Source organism: Tachypleus tridentatus, chromosome 9, assembly GCF_004210375.1.
Source record: "Tachypleus tridentatus isolate NWPU-2018 chromosome 9, ASM421037v1, whole genome shotgun sequence".
NCBI classification, from domain to species: Eukaryota; Metazoa; Arthropoda; class Merostomata; order Xiphosura; family Limulidae; genus Tachypleus; species Tachypleus tridentatus.
Genome location: NC_134833.1, coordinates 110449275 through 110468910, shown reverse-complemented (window position 1 = coordinate 110468910; position 19636 = coordinate 110449275). Strand labels below are relative to the sequence as shown.

The following is a 19636-nucleotide window of genomic DNA, read 5'->3' as shown; positions in this document are numbered from 1 at the left end:
CTGAGAAGCCCTATAGGCTTTGTGTAATAATTCTGAGAAATTTCCTTCACCTGTATACTTTGAAAAAACTGAACGAAAAACCTTCCAGAGAAATTTCAACGAAAAAAATTTAAAAAGTGCAACAATTACATTTTAATGATAATTATAAAAGCATAAAAAATTATTAAGCTTAAGCTTTTAAGCTGATAATAGCCCATCTTTAGAGGCATAAAAATAAAATGAAACGAATAACATGGAACGCTATATACAACAATGTATATAACATCACAAGTGATAAAAGGACGTACCGCGCACTTTGTATCTGACTGAATAGGTAAGGCAATACATAGTAAATTACAAAACAAAATAAGTGTAATGGGATTTTCTTCAAGATACATTAATAACCATATCAGGGACGGCTAATTTAAGCTACACAGGGTTATATTCTATAGAAAGGAACAATGTTTGGATAATTGAAATGAAAGATGAGAAAATATAAATTAACTAATCATAAAAATGTAAAAACAACAACCTAGAAAGTTTATATTTCATGGCGCATTACACCTTGAATAAAAATTGGTTACTAGTTATATTTCAATCTTATATCTCAATGGCGTTCGGTAATACAGGTGCTGAGTGTTTGCTCACTGTTAACCTGTTGTTGACCTAAGAAGGTCGAAACGTTGTTCTTTACTCAATTCTAATAAAAGTTTTAATACCCATACCAGCTGCCCTTAGAATACACGAGTGTTTGCTCAGTTTATCCAAGATATTATTTGTTTGAGACAGCAATAAACCAGGTGTTTGGCTTCACATGTAATTCGCTGTTTGATTTTGTGCACTATTTTAGATGTCTAGTATGCCATATAGTTAATTATTCAGACTTCTTGCTATATCATAAACACTTGTATGGAATACCACATATTTAACTATTCTAACTTTTTGTGATAAGATATAAGATGCAAATATCTAGTATGCTATATAAGTAACTATGCTAACGCCTTGATACTTTACATACACTTGTCTAGTAAAACATACAATAAACTATGCTAATATTTTACCATATCACACACGTCCTAATCTAGTATGTCATACTGTGTTAAGAAAAAAAGAGGCTATAAAAATCACACTGAATACTTATTGCCGAATATGTTCTCATGGCAACCGCAAGTAATCTCTTCTTTAACCAGTCACACAGAAAATGCTCACCATTTCAGCCGTCGGAGCGTTATAATATGACAGTGAATCCCACTATTCGTCGATAATATAGTAGCCCACAAGTTGGTGGTGGGTAGTGCTGACTAGCTGCCCTCCTTCTAGCCTTACACTGCTAAATTAGGAACGGCTAGCGCAGGTAGCCCTCGTGTAGCTTTATGTGAAATTCAAAATCAAACAAAGAAACCCTTTATTTTTTCATTATCTTGTTCAAACTGTCTAGCTCCTGTCTTTCAGAACAATGTTAGAATAAACAATATTGTGCAATGTCGATAAAATAAAACGGCCAATATGAAAACCTATTGCAAAATAAGCAGTTAGTAGACAAATTCACGTAAACATACAATCATCGATTTTCAAAGTAAGAGGAGTAAACAGTTTCATATGGAAAACATGAAATCAAGTATATAAAGAAAAACAAATAAACACAGTTTATATCTACACAAAACTATTATAATAGCTATTAAACAGTAAATAACTTTCGGTGATATATATATATATATATATATATAATTTACGCACAATAAAACAGTTTTATTCTTTTATACCATAATACTTATATGCATTTACCTATAATAACCGCCACATAGGTACGAGATCCATTAATATCAAGTTACCTCTACTTCAATACACTGCTCAATTATCTCTACTAATCCACTACAAACGTAATCTTACTTCAGTGCACTTATTAAAATTTTCTAAGACTCCTCCACTACAAACGTAATCTTACTTCAGTGCACTTATTAAAATTTTCTAAGACTCCTCCACTACAAACGTTACCGTCACTTCAATACATTGATTATTTCTACTAATCCACAATAAATGCAACCTCTAGTCCCGTAAACTGACATATGTTTCCTCCTGATCAACTACGGTCATATTCGCAGTATTCAATGTCGTTTTCTTCTGATTCTTCATAAATATTAACTGATTCTTCAATTTCTCCACTGACTTTTACTGAATACGTGCATCATTTAATTTTCATGCATTTTAAATATTCGCATAGTTACAAATCTAAGAAGAAAGAATGGCAATATATTTGGAAATCAAACGTATTTTTAGGAAAAGTTCATCTTCTATCTAAAAATATTTCCCTACAGCGTCTAAATAGTTTTTAATTTACATTTTTAAAAAAATCTAATATTGGTATTTGTTGCATTTAGTATGAATATTGTGTTAATGTGTTTAGAGACCCTATAAACCACACGTTTTACTCAAAGTTTAAGCAACCAAGTCAGCTGCTATTTGCGATGAATAGGAACGATTTTCATAAAATAAATACTTGAATTATAAATGTATATGGACAGATTTATATAGGATTTTTGCTTGCTCGAAATTGCCTTACGCTATATTCGGTTTAAACGGAAATTGTGATTATTTTGGTGATAAATAGCGAGTTATACAGTACTGAAACTTTAAAACTATATATAAAATCTCTAGTGTGAGCCATTTAGAGCCGTACCACCACGGTCTATCAAATGTTATGACGCACGAATTCCTAGAAACGGTCAATACGTGTACCGACACAGTGCTACTGGAGTTTTTGTGTAAAATTATAGGAATTTTGTCAATATTACTTCATAATTATGCAGCATATGTATAAAAAAATCGACTTTTTTCTTTCAACAATGCGAACTTACTGTTTTAGTGTTTTTCTTCGCCAGGAAGTTGGCTTGCCAGTTGATTTTTGTAGAAGTAAAAATCGACCGACAAGCTAGCTTGCTGAACGTTTTTCTTGTTTTGTTTTTTAACTTATTTTTGGTAATATCTTTTCTTTTTACTTCACCTTCCTAAAATAATTCAACTTGTGATTATTATATTAAAAATGTTGTTCTAAACCTGAAAAGAGATTAAAATATGCAGATGAAAACAGAACGTTTGGTAGAAAAACTTGACAAAATAATGATACATGAATTGACAATTAGATAGTTTGACAGATAGTTGATAATCATAAATGAAGAGTTACACACGAGTAAACGCACCTTAAGCGACGCATAAACGATAGAGTTATAAACCTACATTATATAGTCACAGCAGACTTTAATTTAGAACTGTTAACAGGAGGGAATGAAAACAGCAGGCTCTAATTCAAACTTTTAACAAGAAGGAAAGCAAGCAACCAGTAGCTACCGCTGCGTACATGACTAATCATTGAATAACGAAATAGACCGTGGCGAAGAGCAGAAAGTACTGAGCATATTCTATGCCATATTGCGGGCACGAACCTTGGACCTTTTAATTCGCAGTTCGAAGTGCTAATAATTGTGATACACACTTGATAAAGGTAAGTAGGTGGACTCTGAAAAACTGATAGCTGACATTCAGCAAACGTAAGGTCGCAACAAGAGTGTAACACACAGTCCAACAAGGAGTTGCACTCTAGGAGGGACAGGGGTTTTAAGAGGTCATGTTCTTTAAAAAAAAAAAAGGAAAATGAAGTTCAAGTTAAGTGCCTAAATTTTATTTTAGATGCATAAAAAATTGTGGTATATAGCAAAATAAAAACGTAAACTTTTATTCGCTCAGAATGGCTCGAGGCCCCAAACACTCTCCAGCATTGCTTATGGTTAAGGTTGAAACATGGTAAATACATAAAAAAAACAATAGTTTTTGCTGCTTAAGCATAATGCAACACAATGGCTATCTGTGTTCTGCTTATCATAGGTATAAAAACTCGAATTTTAGCATCTCAAGCTTTCAGATATACCGCTAAGCCACTAGGGGAGTGGCATAAAATATAGTAGAAATAGATTGAGAAATATAAAATAAAATGAAGATAATTATAAATTAATTAATAGTTGAATAAAGAAGATTTAAACACCATATACTGTTTTTTATTTTATAAATTATGTATAAAATATACATTATGTAAAAGGAATCTTTACAAAATCAAATACTGTGAACAGTATAGAAATAAGGATACTTCCGACTAAAGCTAGCATTATTTCTATTACCATTACATTGGGCGTTGAGTATTCTTTAGTTGCATACAAAAATTATTTTGTAGGCTAAGTCTGTTAATTATATGTGTATAACCCGTAAAATATGGAACATTTGTTTCTTTTTTAGATATTCGCGTGAAACTACACAAAGACTGTTTGCGTTAATTGTTCCTAATTTTATTCGGAAAGACTAGAATAAATATACTGCACAATATATTTGTATACTGCACACACTGCCAATTTTTAGGCTACGCCATCCAGTAGCTGGATTTCACTCCAACTCTTATAACGCATTCATCGCACCAAAGTGCAGAGTGCGTACTGTATTTGCTGCAACGGGGTGCGAACCATGGACCCTTAGATCCATACGTCAGCACACTAACCAATAAACAACACCCGTTTTCTCTATGTCATTAACAAACTGCACGCGAAGGCCAGTCTTTTTTTTCTTTAACCTTATTAGTGACACCTTTAAACGTTCACAAGTAGCAGAAGAAAAATTAAGAGGAACAAATAAACGATCGAACAGACCTTTTTACGAATGACATTTTAACATCACTCGGTCTTATCGTTTTCTCCTAGTGTTTGTCATATTCGCCAGCAATGCGCGAATATTCAAGATAGTGATGTCCATTTGGCTGCACTAATAGACGATGCTCAGAATTTGGTATACCGTTTCACAGACTGCAGCTGACCCAAAATTAACATCAGTACGGGGTACTGCAGTTATGAAACGAAACTGACAGTCTTTACCTAACTTCTATATCTGAAGTATATATGTTGTGAAAGGTGTCAGAATACGTCTGTAAAATACATTCGTGTAAATCTAAACTTTATTATTAAATATTGTATAGGTATCGTAATATTTATTAATTTTTGAAACTACTAGTATTTTATAATGATCCAATATAACTTCTACGTGCACTAACGAGTAATGTATGTAGTTACAATGGTATTAGCATTGTTGTTAGATCAGGCCAGAGTTAATGAAGCACCACTGTATTATAGACTGAAGAGTATGTAGGCAACATTACAACGAATAATTAAAACTAATATTCAGTACTGGTGACAAAAGTTCCATGTTCATAATAACGACTACAGATTATAAAGAAAGTAGAAGCTACAATATATAAAACTTACCTTAGCAGTTACGAACAAGAGGTGCAATCTATTTTACTTTCATGACTGATATCCATTTTGCTGAGAAGAATTTATAACTATTCACGTTTTTATAGCAATTTATATTTTCGTGGGTTAATTTACTAGTGAATTCGACAAGATATGCATAAGTATCAAATGATCTGGAAACTGATCACGTTCGCCTTCGCAACATGATTAGATAAATCATCAACATTAATTGTCGTCCAAGCCACCTGTGGAATAACTCATGGCTCTGAAACAACAGAAGAATTCATATAAAGTTACCATAACTTATTTTCATAAACCATTTTGGTGAAGATTTAAATCGTACTTTATACTTACCATAGCCACAAAATAATGGACACCTTGACGTCCAAAACGGCAGATGTCAATGTTGGGTTTCCCGTAAGTCACGTGATCTTAAAGTCTACAAACTTTACTGTTTTGTCTTAGCGCATCGTTTTCTTTCCTTTTATTTTACTTTACACAACTTGACTTTAACAACTTAGTCTCATGCTCCCAGTGGCATAGCGGTATGTCTGCAGACTTCCCAGCTAAAATCCGAGTTTCGATACCCATTGTGGACAGAGCACAGATAGCCCATCGTCTAGCTTTGTGCTTAATTACAAACAACAATTTAGTCCCACACAGTGTCTATATTTTTTTAAATTAATATACCTTTTTACAGTTTTTATATTTTTAAGGGCAGTATAGTCTCGTTGTAGTGTTTACATTTCTAAACCCAGTACAATCTCATATTTTTAAATCCACTGTAGCCTCGTTCTAGTATTTATGCTTTCAAAGCTATTGTAGCTTCGTTATTTTATGTTTTTAAAGCTAGTGCACATTACTACTTTTATATGTGTGTTTATATGAGTTAGGAGTAACATACAGAAAACAATAAACGTTAGAACCCAAAAAGTAAGGCTCTGCCAGATAACGAAAATTTTGCTAAACAAATAAAATATATTCTAACAAGCATACTCAATATCCACGCTTTGAAAGGTATAAAAAGATATACTTAGAACACGCAAACCCTCTACAATTTACACAATGTTTCTCTGTATTTTTGATTTTATCTGCACTGCAGACAACAACGTATATAATTCTTACACTTCCTCCAAACAGCCCTCAAGCGATACATAATATAATGCTGCAAAGGTGTAAATCCTCTGACGCATACAACACAACGACAGACTGATACGTCTTCTGCACAAAAATAAATGATGTATTAAAATCACAACAGTGGTTTTAGTGCCTAGCAGTATATTCTACTTACTCCACAGTTGTGAGATTCTGTAAGATAAAACAGTTAAAATGGGTTTGTCAGAATCCAAAAGAATAGAAGTTTTATATGTCTAACAGAAGACAAAAGCTGTGTAAAATATTTACAATTGGATATACTTCTTTATTCTGTCATGAAAGTCATAAGCTTTATGACTTTTCAAAATTAGGGGTATCTGTGCTCTGTCCACCACGGGTATCGAAACCCGATTTTTAGCGTGTAAGTCCGCAGATATACCACTGTACCACTGGGGGGATTAGGGGTATGACATATTTGCAGTGGCATAATAATGAACACTCACTTAAGTTCAATAGAACTGCTAGAAAAAATCATTTTTTGTATTTGTTTTAATAGAAATATTGAACACGAAAGACTGAAGAATAAGACCCACCTTTATACATTGAATTTGTTCAGGTGTATATATTTGAGATTCTTAAAAGTATTTTAATTATTGCACTTCACGCGGTTATGGTTCTATATGCAATTAAAGAGTTAGGCTTAAATATATAACCTCGGCAAGACACCGAATTTAATTATAATGTTCTACATTATATATGTTACTGCGACGCAAAACAAAGAACACAGATGTGTCATTGAAGCTTAAATAATCTGTTACGTTTAAATATGACAATACAGTGATTTCTACAACATGTTACCCCATATACAGTTTAATACACTAAGAATACCTCGATGATATTAAAAAAAATAATTGACAATCAATGCATGTTTGAAAAACAAATTAATGACGAGAAATGTCACAAAACCTACGTTTTAAGTTCAGACTTTCTCTCGAGTATGGTAAACAGACACAAGAGCGCAAAATAAAAATACCGATCTTTTAAACCAAACACGGAACCTTCAAAAGAAATTTCTTCTGTTAGAGCTAGATAGTTGTTTTTATCTTGACAAGGATGATTTTTTTCTTTAGATTCGGACTTCGCACTTTAAACAGTTTATAGAGATTAAATGAGTTCATTTTTAGGGACAACTCTTGTAACACACTGGTGCTAAACGCTGGAAATTTCCCGAGGTCGATTTCTATTTATTCTTTCCCTCAGTGTTCAGTGTTTTAAACAAAGAACATATGAAGCAGAGACTTGGCCAATTTCAAACTCTTCGAAATAAACTCTGCAACAAAAGATTACCGATCACCCGAGACTCTACGTTCGACGTTAGAGCTTCGGGCAACACTAAAAGTTCGGAAGTCAGTAAACGAGCTAGAAATTAAAACTGCTGGGAAGAATGTTGAAGACAGTTCTTAAACGAAAGCCTGCTGTTACATTTACCGTCTTAATGTGCTGTCTATTGTAAAACAAACTTCCTCAAGCTACATCTTATGCCATAGAAAAGACGAAGACGTCAAGACGTACATTATAGCCGACAAAAACCATTTAGCGTTAAGTACAACCACGCTTTCGTTCACAAGTAAGTGTAATTATAACGGATAACAAAATTAGAGTACAATTTTCTTACTTAGAGTGTATTAAACAGTTATCAGCCAAACCACCTGGCAGTTGTTACCTTATTAAATTTAAAAAATCTGTGTATACGACTTCATCTACTAAACACACACACATTGTCAAATACACGTTACGAAAACAGGTTACACTATAAAATAATTTTAGAGAACACGTTTTAATCAACTAAACATAACCCAGCTCTAACGTCGAACGTAGAGTCTCGGGTGATCGGTAATCTTTTGTTGCAGAGTTTATTTCGAAGAGTTTGAAATTGGCCAAGTCTCTGCTTCATATGTTCTTTGTTTAAAACACTGAACACTGAGGGAAAGAATAAATAGAAATCGACCTCGGGAAATTTCCAGCGTTTAGCACCAGTGTGTTACAAGAGTTGTCCCTAAAAATGAACTCATTTAATCTCTATAAACTGTTTAAAGTGCGAAGTCCGAATCTAAAGAAAAAAATCATCCTTGTCAAGATAAAAACAACTATCTAGCTCTAACAGAAGAAATTCTAATGTACAAATTAACCTATGTATTAATTTCTTTATCGTGAAAAAGGTAAAAGAACTACATGAATATAAGGTATGCAAGTCAAAAAGCAAGGAGGAACCGGTAAAAAGGGTAACTTGTTGGTAAAACGGTAGAGGATGAATAATGGTGAACTTATAAATAGTTGTGGCGTCAAAAAGTTTAAATGTAATGTAGGTACTATTTACAGTAATGAAGGGACGGAACTATTAATCCAAGAAATGGAAGAGAAATTACACGGATAAGAGACGAAATTATGACAGATATGAATACTTGGATAAGTGTAGAAGATAGCTTTCTGGAAGAAATACACAAACGTATAAACAGTTTGTTGTCATTGTTGTTTGTAGTTAAACATAAAGCTAAACAAGGGTTATCTATGTTTTGCCCACTACGAGTATCGAAACACGCTTTCTAGCAGTACTGCTGTGCCACTTGGAGACATATATGAAGAGATTGAAAGGTTTAAGTAGAGGAAACATGATAGAATTAAATCATCGACCGATATTTATTACATAGAAATTAAAGTTAGTGAAATAACGTGAACAAGAATAGAAAAAGGATAAAATTAAAATTATGTGGACAGGCGATGGAGTAGAACTCTTTAGATAAGACTACACAGTACAAAGTAATGAAAAAGGCAGGATAATAGAATTGCGGATAAGAAAAAAACAACAACTGAAGAAATACGTGTGTCAGATGATGAAAAAATAAAAAGAAGAGAAAAACGCCAGATGATGGGACGTTGAATGTACCAAGGGAAAGAAGATTCGAAAAGAGAAGTTGAGGAAAATAAGAAAAGCAGTGAGAAAATATATATGAAATCTCTGACAGGAAGTATAGGAGAAACGGGAAACGAATAAAACAGAACACAAATAAATCAAAACAGAAAACACTTATGGAACTTTATTAGAAATAACAGAAGAACAACAGTGGGATACATAAGAAAACATAGAAGAAAGAGTGGATAGAACATTTCATGATAATGGAGAAGTCAAAATGACATGTTTGTTTTGAATTCTTCGCAAAGCTACACGAGGGCTATCTGTGCTAGCCGTCCCTAATTAAGCACTGTAAGACTAGATGGAAGGCAACTAGTCATTCAACCCACCGCCAACTCTTGGGCTACTCTTTTATCAACGAGGTGTGGTACTGATCGTCACATTATAACGTCCTCACGGCTGAAAGGACAAGCATGTTTGATATCATGGGGATTCGAACCCACAAACCCTCAGATTACGAGTTGAGTGCCTAAACCACCTGAACATGACGGGTCAAACCTCCAATAAATTAGTATTCTAAGTATCTTTACCGGGGATTATTATGACCTATCTTGTACGTGTGTGTGTGTGTGTGTGTGTCTATACAACAAAAAACAAGGATCAATATACATTACGGTAAACATGCGTCCATGATTTCTGTAGATCCCAGCTGATAAAAAACGTAATTATTTTATATTATATATAAAATATATATTCAATACATATATATTGAAGTATAGAGCCAAAAAAAATCACATTAGAAATAAATATTAATCTATTTGTTATAATTAACAGCCTAAGTATTGCGTTTTATATTGTCTTTGATGTAGTGCTATAGCTACGACACTTAGACCTGTTTACTATTTCGTATTTCAAATAAAGTTCTGAAACATACACACTCATTAGAGAAACACAACTGGTATTAATACAAGTATCTGGAAATATTGTGAGGAATGGTCCAAAATTTACGCAAGTGTCAACTAATTTTTGTTAATAAGTTATGATTATTTTATAATATAAATTAATTAGTTTGTTTCTTTGTGTAATTTCGCGCAAAGCTACTCGAAGCACTAGTAAAGGCAGCTAATTAACACCACGAACCACCATTCATTTACTAACAGTAAGTGGAATTGACTGTACAGTATATTACCTTTATTAAAAGGGCTAGCATATTCGGTGACGGGATTTGAAGTTGCAGACCGCAGAGACTAGAATACCCTAACCACCAGGTTATGTCAGTAACAGTTCTTAATAGACTGACATATACATGTAATAATAAATTTTGTAAACCTAGTTTTGTTGCTAAATATTAAGATTTTGTGCTAGTTACATAGTATTTATAAGAAAAAGTAAAAATAAATATTAACCCTTATTTGTTCTCGTTCCTGGTTAGCCTTTATTTTACTGTATTAAACGTTCACCTTTTATAACCATCAACTAGATATGGTCAGGATTTATGTTATCATTATCAGTAGTTAATGGGACAGCTCTGTCGCTGTGTTCTCTCAGTCCGTTCTTTATAACGCAGCTTATGACCATTAGGGACAACACTCAAACTCGTTGTAACCGTCTTTTATGTTTAGTTGTGGCCTACGCATGGACAGTCCAAAAATCCTTGTGTTTAGCTCATAGACATATTTTTTTAACATCTCTCTCTCTAGCTTGGCATACTAGTATACATTATACTGGTGACGTGGGACTAATAAAGCTTCAGAACTACATCAACCAGTATCAAATTCATAACACTTTTGTAGTTGGCTTTTCTTTCTCTTGTATAAAGTGGATTAAACTGACGCCTGGAATAAATACATTAAACCATAAACTCTTGTTATCAGAGTACTTTAACAATGACGTTTCACAGAGGACATAAGTCTGAGCTTAAATTGTTGGGTTTTACGTCGCGCATTTTCTAGAACAAAAACAAAACAAAAAACTACCGCTTTGCTGTAGAACACGAGGTATAGTATAATTAAATGTTTTGTATAACTAGCACAGCTGTATAATTCAATGTTGTGTGTGTGTTTTATATCACTATTTCGGCTGTATAATGAAATTATATATGTTCTACTTTTTTCTTGCAGTTACATGACACAATCTGTTATAGCAAAGCCTTTAATTTCTGAGATTTTCACCCGAATGGTTTTCTTGTTGGAACATTAATGATACGAGTCTAGAGCATCTCGTGCGAACAGCTTGTGACACAGAGCTTTTGTCACAAAAGACATTTCGTTATGGCATCCAGGTTACTATGACGTCTGTACAAAAGGTTTATTTACAAGTTTTCCTGATTTATTTTAGTAGTAATTGATTAGTTTTGTTATGAGATTCACCAATACCTAATTTAAATACCGGGAGAACATCCCTCTCTCGCATATTTTTATTATTGTCACCAACCAGTTTTATGCTAAAAAGAACAATAACAATATCAAAAACTACCTGTCACAAGATCAGTATTCGTAACAAAAACTGTCAAACAATTTAACATGAATGCATCCGTCACAAATTGTTCAAGTTATACTGGTAGCAGTAATGAAATGTCCAGTAACTAAATGTTTGTAACAAAATATCCGAACCACAATGGTACTACAATAGTATGATGTAACCGCTTTGGTACTTTTTTTTTAATCGCCTTGAAACTCATATTGCACACGGATTTCACTGTTAAACACTATGTAACATACTTCCTGTCTTAGAAAGAGTTGTCATTTCGAAATAAAGAATTAGTACTGTTATATTGTGGACATTTTCTCAAGGCGTTCAAATATATTCAGTTAATTAATAAAACCACTTTGAATTTTGATTAAAATGTATGTTTCCTTACTATCACATCTTAAAGATGGCGCAAATTAGTGAAAACATTAGTATAAATTAAGAAAATATACTAAATTTTATAACTTAAAAGATAACAGAAAGTAGTCAAACATTGGTATAACTAACTGAGAAAGATATATTAAATTAGTATAAATTAAGAAAATATACTAAATTTTATAACTTAAAAGATAACAGAAAGTAGTTAAACATTGGTATTACTAACTGAGAAAGATATATTAAATTTTCTACCGTATAGCGGCCGCAGTTTAATTGTGAAGGATAATCGTTATAATTGCTAAAATGAGATGATATATGATCACAATATTCTGTACACCATAAACAGGCTTGAACCTTATGACAATTAAAACGCGTTGCACCATAAGTTGTAAGATATCGTAGATATCGACGTTTCCAAACATATTTCTCATATCAGCTGAAGGGATTTCACATATTTGACTTAAGTTCCATCCAAATCCATACACATTGATCGATAATGCATTTTAATCTGTATAAAACTATTTGTAATTCATCAATTTATTAATAAAGTCTAAACAATTTTGTTTTCACTTTGATCAGTTCAATTATAATACTAATTTAGAAATCTAGTTACTAATACACGTCGCAGATTTGTGAAATCACATTGAGTGAAATTTATTGAAACAAATGGTTAATAATGACGTCTTTTTCACAAATGACATTGTTTGTTTAATAAAGTATGTTATTATAGTTAAATTAATCAGAGTATTAACATTTTTCCTAGGAATTCCAAGGTCTTGTTATTTAATTATTAGTGTTTGTATTTTCAAAAAAGTGTTATACATTTTCTTCTCTTTTTATTGTTACCTTCACCAGCAGTATTGGTTTGAATGTTTAATACATTTACTTTCATTATATTTTGCTTTTTATTGTTACATATGTATTGTAAGATCGTTTTACGCCTTGGCTTCTTGGTATGTGGATGGGACTGGCCTGAATCTCGTAGTTGACAAAACTATGTGAAATATTGTTGACATTGCGGTGAAGAAATACACTAAGCTTGTAAAAGTGGGTTCATCGGCTATACTCATTAACGTTTTAGTGGTTTTCATTGTGTTCTATGTGTTTAGCTTGCTACGATCAAAAGTTAATTGTATTAGGTTTTTGATGCACTGTCTCTGCCGTACTATCATTAATCAGTAACATGTATTGCACTAATTTATCGCAATAGCTACTCTAATAATATACTGTCGGTGCGGGTTTAATAAGTTTTAGGGAAGGAAGCAAGATGTAGTTTTATGTACTTTGTAAGTAAATTATATACGTTTTTAAATCTTAGTATCTTTAAGACTATCGTTTAAAATTCGCTTTTTAATTTTGCTATGATTATTTTCATAGTAAAGGTTATATTATTAACATATTGTGTACATTTAGAACTAAAATATATCTTCTAAGTTAACTGAATCTCATGAAAAATTATAGGGATTACGGCCGAAAATTTCGCTTACAGCGAGGGCACACAAATGATGAATCAATGTATTCCAATCATTATGGGTTTTACTGTATTTTATGGTTGCATCTAACAATAATGTATGCATAGTAAATTCATATAAATTGAATTTGAATAATGAAGTATCATTAAAATACCAATATATAATAATATTCTTAAACGAAACTCACTATTATGTAGCTTTGTGCTGGAATAGCACCTAGTTACGAAAAACAATAATCATTTTTTTAACAATGTGTCATTACTCCTAATAACATACATAATTCCGAAACTAAAAAACAAAGGCACCTAAAAAGATATAATAATTTAATAGTATTGTACGAATGCCATCTCTCCAAATGTTTAGCAAACACAAATAAATAAATCAGACAATTTTGTTTTGTTAATACTTTTTTCCTTTCAAAGACACATAGGTTGATTAGAACTAATATATCAATTTTCCCTCCTATTTGCTGCTACACAAAAAGATTCCCAAACAACAGTGTATGTTATTTTGACGTTTTGAAAAACGTAAAGTTAAGACTTTGGCCAACAGCTGACATCATAACAATAGTAAATAAGAGTCTATAAAAGTATTGTGAACAATAAAACACGATTTAATTCAGCAAGTAAGCACAAAAGGAAACAGAAATATGTGCTCGTTGTTTACCAAAATGAAATAAAATATAACACAGAGGCATAAAGATTCTTCAAAGAATAAATAAATGTTCGACAACAGTATGTGTAAACACGATCATTTACTTACAAGAGGTTATAACACATCTTTGTGCATTTGTTGTAATAGTAAATTTGGTATTTTTAGTCTCTCACGGCGCAGTACGAACTAACCATATACATCCCTGTATCATGGGCAAAGAAAAAACGTAAATATTATCAACTTATATACTATTACACAAAGAAAATAAAACACCAGATAAAATCATAATCAGGTAATTTCCTCAGTATCTCTCTTCTAATGGACTGGGCGAGGTCTAAAAGTTAGTGTGCCGAACTACGGACGGAGGATCCATGACTTGCCTTTCGTTACCGCAAAAGAAAAGATATCGCGCTATGAACGTTAGAACTGTTCAGATAGTCTTGTGTAGCATTGTGAATGTGGTACAGGCTAGTACCAGGTGTTTCCTACAGCTTAGTTAATATGTAAACATTTTGAAATCTCCGCATTTTCAATGATTTCCACTTGAGCGTAGACACTTGCACAAGTATACAATCAAACTTAAATCTATCTTACGTATATCTGATACTTGACCGAATCACTACGTTCTTTTGCAGGAAAGATAGCTTTCACGTTCCAAAGTATAACGTTGTATTTCTTTACGCGAGTCGGTTGGTAGCCGTGGACTGCCCCGCTCTTGCTCTTGAATAACAATAAAAGAATATTAGTGGACGAAGAGAGTTCCGTGAGCAATCTGGTTTTGATGTCGTTATTGCATTTTGCATTTAAAACTAGGCCTTTCACACTCTAATGATAAATATATTTTTGGCTTAACTTTTAGCTTTACCTAGATATATCGGTGGATAAAATCTTGTCCCCCACCGGTACAGCGGTAAGCCTACGGATTTACAACGCTAAAATCAGGGATTCGATTCCCCTCGGTGGACACAGCAGATAGCCCGATGTGACTTTGCTAAAAGAAACACACAAAAATATTTTTGTTGCTTTCTACTAACGTGTTTCGTGGTAGTTTTCACTAATCTGTTTAACACTTTCACTATAAATACTTGCATTTTTTGTTTTACTGTGATTGCTTTCATACATCGAAGACTTAGGTTTATGCATTATTGAGTTTTGTCTCCTGTGTGAGGAAATTGGTCAGATTTCACTAAGTAACGAATCTATTCTATTTATTAGAGTTCGTCTGAACTTCTGTTAGTGGGCCTTACAAATAACTCTGCGGGAAATACGCTTACTAGATTGTACCACACCCAAATACACGAGACAGTCCAAACTCTTAAAATTTATAACATATGTAACTAGGTACACATATATTATTAGTAAGTTATCGTTTGTTATTAGAACATTTAAACATAACCCAAAATAATATCATGTTCCATTTGGTAATAGACGTAGCTGGATTGTTTAAATCAGAGGCATACTAAATCAGAAACTGTGGTTATGGGATTCTACAGAGTTTTTTAAAAGTTGCAGGATACACAGAAACTGACAGAAAAGGGTCTGCTTCAACTCAACCCTAGGGACCAATACGATCTAGAGTGCTACACAGGGAGACCTATTTCTATACTGTTAGGTTTACAAGCACCTAGGTAACACAGTCAGTATGTTCACACACACACACACACATATACACTGTTGACCAAAATCTTAAGGCCAATGAACATAAAAAAATATGCATTTTGCGTTGTTAGACACAACCACTTATTTGAGTAGAGCTTCGAAAGATGAAAATAAGAAAAGGGAAAAAACTTTTTTTAGCATTTAGTAGGAAAAACGTGAACACTTTGAAATTAGTCTAAATACTAGCTGGTCAAAAGTTTAAGACCATACTGAAAAAAAGCGTTAATCGGTAAACACGTAAAGAAATTTAGTCATTTGTGTTCAAGCACTAGCGTTGTCAACATTTCCCACTAACATCTCCTGTGTTACATTGGGTGAAAACATGGCAAAGGCTAAAAATTTGACAGAGTTTGAACATGGTAGAATTTTCGAGCTACAAAAGCAAGGTCTCTCTCAACGTGCCATCGCTGGTGAGATTAGGCGTAGTAAACTGCTGTTGCAAATTTTTAAAAGACCCTGAGAGAAACGGAACGAGAATTTCAAGTGGTTGGCCCAAGAAACTTTCGCTAGCGTTGAGCAGAAGGATTCGACGGGTTGTCCGGTAAGACACCAGCTAATCGTCAAACCAGATTAAGGCCCTTACGGACGCAGAATGCAGCTCAAGAACAATAAGACGGCATCTACGAGAGAAAGGCTTTAAAAACCGTAAATGTTTTCAAAGTCCACGCCTCTTTCCACACCACGAAACAGCTCGGTTAAACTTTGCTGAGAAGCACCAAACATGGGACGTAGAAAAGTGGACGAAGGTTTTGTTCTGTGATGAGAAAAAAATTAACCTGGATGGTCCAGATGGCTTCCAATGTTACTGGCACGATAAGGATATCCCACCGGAGACATTTTCTACATTACACAGTGGAGGAGGTTCCATTATGATCTTGGGTGCTTTCTCCTTCCATGGAACAATGGAGCTTCAGCTGTCTACATTGGCATGTTGAAGATAGCATCCTTATTGACTGAAGGCCCTCGCTTGTATGGAAATGACTGGATCTTTCAGCAGGACAACGCTGCAATCCACAATGCCCGCAGGACAAAGGATATTTTCATGGCGAATAACGCGATTCTTTTGGACCATCCAGCGTGTTCGCCCAAACTGAACCCCATTGAAAATGTTTGAGGGTGGATGGTAAGGGAAGTCTATAGAAACGGACGTCAATTCCAAACAGTGCATGATCTTCGTGAAGCCATCTTCACCATTTGGAATAATATCCCAGCCAGCCTTCTGCAAACGCTTATATCGACCATGCCAAAGTGAATGTTTGAAGTTATTCGTAATGACGGTCGCGCAAATCACTATTGAGACCTCTTGTTGGACATTTCATACCCTGTTTAAGACTTCTTTTGGTATGGTCTTAAACTTTTGACCAGCTAATATTTAGGCTAATTTCATAGTACTCACATTTCCCTATTAAATTCTAAAAGTTTTTTTATTTTTATTTTCCCTTTTCTTATATTCATCCTTCGAAGCTCTATTCAAATAAGTGGTTGAGTCTAGCAACGAAAAATAGATATTTTTTCTTTATTTTAATTGGCCTTAAGATTTTGGTCAGCAGTGTATATTTTCTGAGAATACCATAGAGTATTCAATACACCTACGCTAGTGAAATGATGAAATACACACACACACACAACTGTTTTTAGGAGCTTGGTGCTTAAAGTAGATCACCCAAATGAGGTTAATGTTTCTGCTTTCTCATTATGTTAATAAAATACATTCACATAAAATCACGTTAGCGTCATACACTTGCTCGGTAACATAAATAAAATCGTCACTCGAAATTTGGGAAAAGAACCATCATCTGTCACACCTTGGTTACGGATCTGTAATTTGTGATAATTTACTATATCCTTTTTTCTTTTTTTTTCTCGAGTCTAAGACTTGTCCAGATTCATTTGTTTCCGGCGTTGGTAGTATATTGACTTCCAATACTTTGAGAAAGAGTGTGTTTTCTTATAGCAAAGTCACATTGGGCTATCTGCTGAGCCCACCGAGGGGAATCGAACCCCTGATTTTAGCGTTATAAATCCGTAGACATACCGCTGTACTAGCGGGGGGCACTTTTGAGAAAGACAGTACCTTTCCAAACACATATCACATGGAATTATGTGCATTGAATTTTACGACTTCTTGTTAATTCGAGTACTTTATTATCAATATGGATATTATAGCCTTTGTGCTGCGAGATAGAAATGCTTTTATGTATTATTTATCTAGTTAATACATTTTCTAGGCTTTATAATACTATTTCACGTTAAATGACCTAACTCAGTTTAATATATATTCTAATACGTCATTTTTCTCTCTCTAGCTATACAGTAATATTATACATAAAGTACGGTTTCATGTTATTAGTTTTATTTCTTTCCCTTCTTCTACTAACAACGTGAAGCCATTCTCACGATTTGTTCAATAACATCCGATAAAATGAATAACTTGAAACTGACGTTGATAATATAATGATGATTAAAAATTTTAATTCGTGCACAGAATATTACATTAAATAGAAAAATCTTGCTTACCTTGGGCTGGAAACGTGGAGAACGAGCTATTTGGCGAGGGGCCATGTGTTGTTTGTGACTCAAAAGTACGGTGTGAATTCACGGATAAAATTCAGCAATCGTACGAACAAAGTGACACGTACAACTGCAGTACGCAAGGTATGCTTTTACAAACCCCGTCAGCGGACGTATACCCGACATTCGACCAAGCCGATCCATTCGAGCAGGTGTGAGGAATCGTTTAAATTCACGACCCAAGCGCCCTCTACCGTTATTACCTTAGCAATTTATCTCAAGAGCAGAATAAAAAAAAAAAACATTTCAAAACAAGTAAAATAAAAACACTGTCCTTTTGTTAGTGGGTAAAAATTATGTTTTACATTGTTAAACATTAAAAACAATGTCCAACAGAAAAACACGTAACAACAATATTCCTAATCTTGTTTCTAAATTATGAGCTTTGGAGGAACAAGAGATTCATAAAGCATAACTGTAGCTGTACTACATTTTTATTTTATAAACACTTTTCCTTTGACGACAGCTTCCTGATTCCATTCAACAAAATAAATAATTCAAAATCGCCGTTGGTTAAAAAACAAACAAACCTCTCTATCTATGTCATTAATTTATTATTATTATTTATTTTTACCACTCGATTCCATGAAGGAACATAGGGCCGCAATCGTTTGCGGATTCATTAACAGGCTGGTTTTTTAAGTGAGCAGATTGTTAGCCTACTGCACAACCCCCAACCAGGAGGAGAAACCTGAGCCGTCCCTAATTTTGCAGTGTAAGACTAGAGGGAAGGTAGCTAGTCATCACCACCCACCGCCAACTCTTGGGCTACTCTTGTACCAACGAATAGTGGGATTGACCGTAACATTATAACGCCCCCCCGGCTGAAATGGCGAGCATGTTCAGCGCGACTGGGATGCGAACCCGCGACCCTCGGATTACGAGTCGCACGCCTAGCCCGCTCGGCCATGCCGGGAACTACGTCATTAATACAAAATCTAAATAATCTGTAAAGATAGCTGTGCAGATCTGAAAAAGGAACTATGTATAAGTTCTGGCATTAGATAAGTTTCAAATAATTGTTATGAAATTTTGTAAAACTGTAAATACGTGTGTCAATGTTCACAAATTACAGGTTTATAGAGGTTAACTGCAGACTGTAATATTCTCCACTGCCAATTTATTTAAAAAACATTATTTGCTAATGACAGACAAAAAGAAAG

The 19636-nt window shown here is 33.8% G+C and overlaps 1 protein-coding gene across 4 annotated transcripts in view; it reads right to left on the bottom strand.

Moving 5' to 3' along the window:
* Positions 1 to 18605, bottom strand: part of LOC143226037 (protein O-mannosyl-transferase Tmtc3-like) — an 87161-nt gene extending 68556 nt beyond the window's left edge. For all 4 annotated transcript variants that reach the window (XR_013014254.1, XM_076456433.1, XM_076456434.1 and 1 more), the window contains exon 1: positions 18420 to 18605. Coding sequence is in view for 3 of the 4 variants with exons in the window: in XM_076456433.1 (XP_076312548.1) it covers positions 18420 to 18464 (45 nt within the window). In the remaining variant the exon portion in view is untranslated. The remainder of the gene's footprint in view (positions 1 to 18419) is intronic.
* Between the last annotated feature and the right edge of the window lie 1031 nt (positions 18606 to 19636).